We start from the raw sequence: 3,015 nt of genomic DNA on the forward strand, positions 1-3,015 counted from the left end.
TTTCAAATTTAACAAATGTTTAGTAATATCATAATATGTAACATTTAAGGCCAACAAGGGTCTTGTTCGAACCACGGAGGTGGTACCATCCACTAAACTAAACTTTAAAAACTCAGAGCCAGCTTTTATCATTTGAATATTTTTCAAATCTTTCCTTAAACTACTTTAAATTTACTGCATCTACTACATCTGAAGGCAACAACGGATTCCACAAACCACAAATTTACTGCATCTACTACATCTGAAGGCAACAACGGATTCCACAAACCACCCACCCTGTTAGAAAAGTAAAACTATCTTTGAATTTATTATTCTTACAATTCTCTCCGTAAATTATTGAAGAAAACGTAAAAATACAAAACCAACATTATCAAACCCCTACTGAATGTTATCCTGTGGTAGCATAAAACAATTTTCTAGGTGTTGAATGTCATTTCTGTTAATTCTCCCTTTTTTATACGAACATTATCATTGACCGCATGGCTGTATGAGGGTTGTTTTGTCGTGCTGGTTTTCTTGAAATGCAGAGATAACGCGTACCTCATTGATAAATCTGGGAAAAAATAAACGGTGTTGGTAGTAGTGCAAAGAAGAGGTCATACGAACAGAAAACTGACATTCCTGAACTTTGTTTTTTTTCTATTGTTTGTAACCACTATTTGAATTATGGAAGCATGTACCTTTCATGTACTGAGGCATTTATCCTTCAATTTCAGTCAAGAGAACTTGACTGAAAAAAAATGAAGGTAAGAAGAAGAAAATAAGGTTGTTGTGCTGTAGTCTAGAAAAATAGTGACAGAAACAGCAAGGTAAAAGTATCTTTACTGTCAGGTACAGTACCTGTACAGTACCTTGAATGTCTTCAAGACATTCAAGTGAGAAACCTGGGAAAAGCAGTACCGAGTAAGCAGGGTTACTTTCATCAAGTGCTGGGGAGCCACTATGTAGCCAGTTCTGAAAATAACCTCAATTATAGAATGTATTAAAATTGACAAATAAGAACAAAATAAGATGAGGTCAGCCATTTAGCCCATCTTTGGTTGTTGATCCAAAATCTCATCAAGCCGTTTCTTGAAGGTTCTCAGAGACTGAGCTTCAACAACGTGGCTGGGCAGTTTATTCCAGACACTCATGACTCTTTGTATCAAGAAATACCTTTTGTTATTGGTCCTAAATATATCTGTGCTTAATTTCCAAATTGCATCAGTATGGACGGTAAAAGTCTTGGTTTTAAGGCAATAGGAGCAGGAGGTTCTTGCTTATAGCATGTTTTTTTTTCTTTGAGGAATGTGGTAAACTTATGTTTGCACTTTTTTTTATACACACATAAAAGCTTCTTTTTTTCCAATTATTATGCATAGGGTATGTTAGTTTCTTTAGGTTGTATATGCATATTTGTTTCACAGCTGTTAAAATATAAACTACTAAAAACTTTTGACTTCCTTCACTTGGCAGATTACGTTTTCAGTCTTGGCTACTTTGCTGTACTCCTCTTCCTACTGCTTTACAAGCTCCAACATCATTTGATTCTACTAAAACAAAGACAATGCTCCTTGATAGCAGTGACTAAACTGTGAACATCATATACTTTAGCACCTAAGAAACAAGTTCTAAGTCTTAGTCCCTATTCTTCCCTTTACAGATAACTTCATCCATATACTTAAGGTAATATTCTTCCACTACATAAGCCTTTTGCCCATCTCCTTCTTTACTGTGTGCATCCAATGGCCAAAATCTGTTACAGACTGGTACCTGAAATTCTAACCAAACCTGTCTTTATGGCCTAGATGTTTTTAATACATGTATACCCTTGTGAACACGGCACTCACATGCTCACCCTAAACTTTTCCCTAATTCTGTCCATTTCATGTTTTGCTTCCTTTATTTCTGCTTCCAACTTGCATCTTTCTCCCTTTAATAGCATCATCTTCCACAAATAGCATCATCTCCCATCTTTATCCTGTAAGCAAGATCTGCAAGTGTAGAGTACTTTGTGTTTCTAAGCCTTTTGAAAGTCACAATCAAGTACATAATTTTGAAACATGACAGTGTTTCACCCTCTAGATGTTACCCTGAAGTCCTAACTAATGTAATTAAAATAACTAAAGAAAAATTGATATTTATCAGCAAACAAACATTAAATCTGTAACTACAAGTATTTCCAAGTTCTCTGTCACAGAGCTCACAACCATATGTCTATCATGAAGCTGTACAGCTCCCTCTAGAGGCTAGAAGATTGTTGGATATTTAGTGAAAGATGCCGTGTTCAGCTTCAGTAGTGTTGGAATGCTTAGATAAAAGAATGGTAGTAATAACTTGTAAAGTTGAAAATAACCAAATTAATTCATTCAAGTTTTTCACTGACACTATACAGTATCAAAGTAAAATATTTTTAATGGGTTTTTTTTTCAGGTACTTGTGAAATACAATCCAGTGTTGTTGGATAAGTATGTACTTCACCCCAACAACGAGTAACATTGGTCAAAATCTCTATCCATCGAGGTAAGTAGCCTGTTACACTAAAGTTCAAGGCTATTCATTTTGTGAAAAAATATGAGCTTGCTTAAACTGACACTAGCCTGAGAGAGTACAGTGATGATAATTAGTAGAAACATTTGGTTAAAGGGAAGTGAAGAAATTGTTTGATAATTAACTAAAACTGTCGTCATTTTAGTCAACTATAATGGGTCCCCAAACTTTAGTTGAGGCCCTTAATATCTCTGATGTCCTGGTGGATGACCAACTCCAAATATTTTAAACCTATCACATTTACACCTTAGATAGTAGATAGGCTTAGTTGGAATCTCGTTAATCCATTCAAGCATGTCACTAATTAGATGACGAGGCATTTGGCTATCTTAAGAGAATCATAGTTAATTTAATTCTGTCATAACAGATGAGCACCGTTCAGGTGTCAAGTGCACATTTGAAATTTAAAACATTGTTTACAAATAACAATAATAACTCTTTATTTAAAAATTTTTTAACCAACAGATATTTTAGAATTGATATTTT

General features: G+C 34.6%; 1 protein-coding gene across 2 annotated transcripts in view; it reads left to right on the forward strand.

The window, feature by feature from the left end:
• The window catches only part of LOC106470689, a 27,077-nt gene that overhangs the window by 12,272 nt on the left and 11,790 nt on the right, over positions 1-3,015 (forward strand). For both annotated transcript variants that reach the window (XM_013931250.2, XM_022399328.1), the window contains exon 2: positions 2,413-2,502. In XM_013931250.2, the coding sequence (XP_013786704.1) occupies positions 2,450-2,502 (53 nt within the window). In that variant the 5' untranslated portion in view covers positions 2,413-2,449. The remainder of the gene's footprint in view (positions 1-2,412; positions 2,503-3,015) is intronic.

Source organism: Limulus polyphemus, unplaced genomic scaffold (genome assembly GCF_000517525.1).
Source record: "Limulus polyphemus unplaced genomic scaffold, Limulus_polyphemus-2.1.2 Scaffold4160, whole genome shotgun sequence".
NCBI lineage: Eukaryota > Metazoa > Arthropoda > Merostomata > Xiphosura > Limulidae > Limulus > Limulus polyphemus.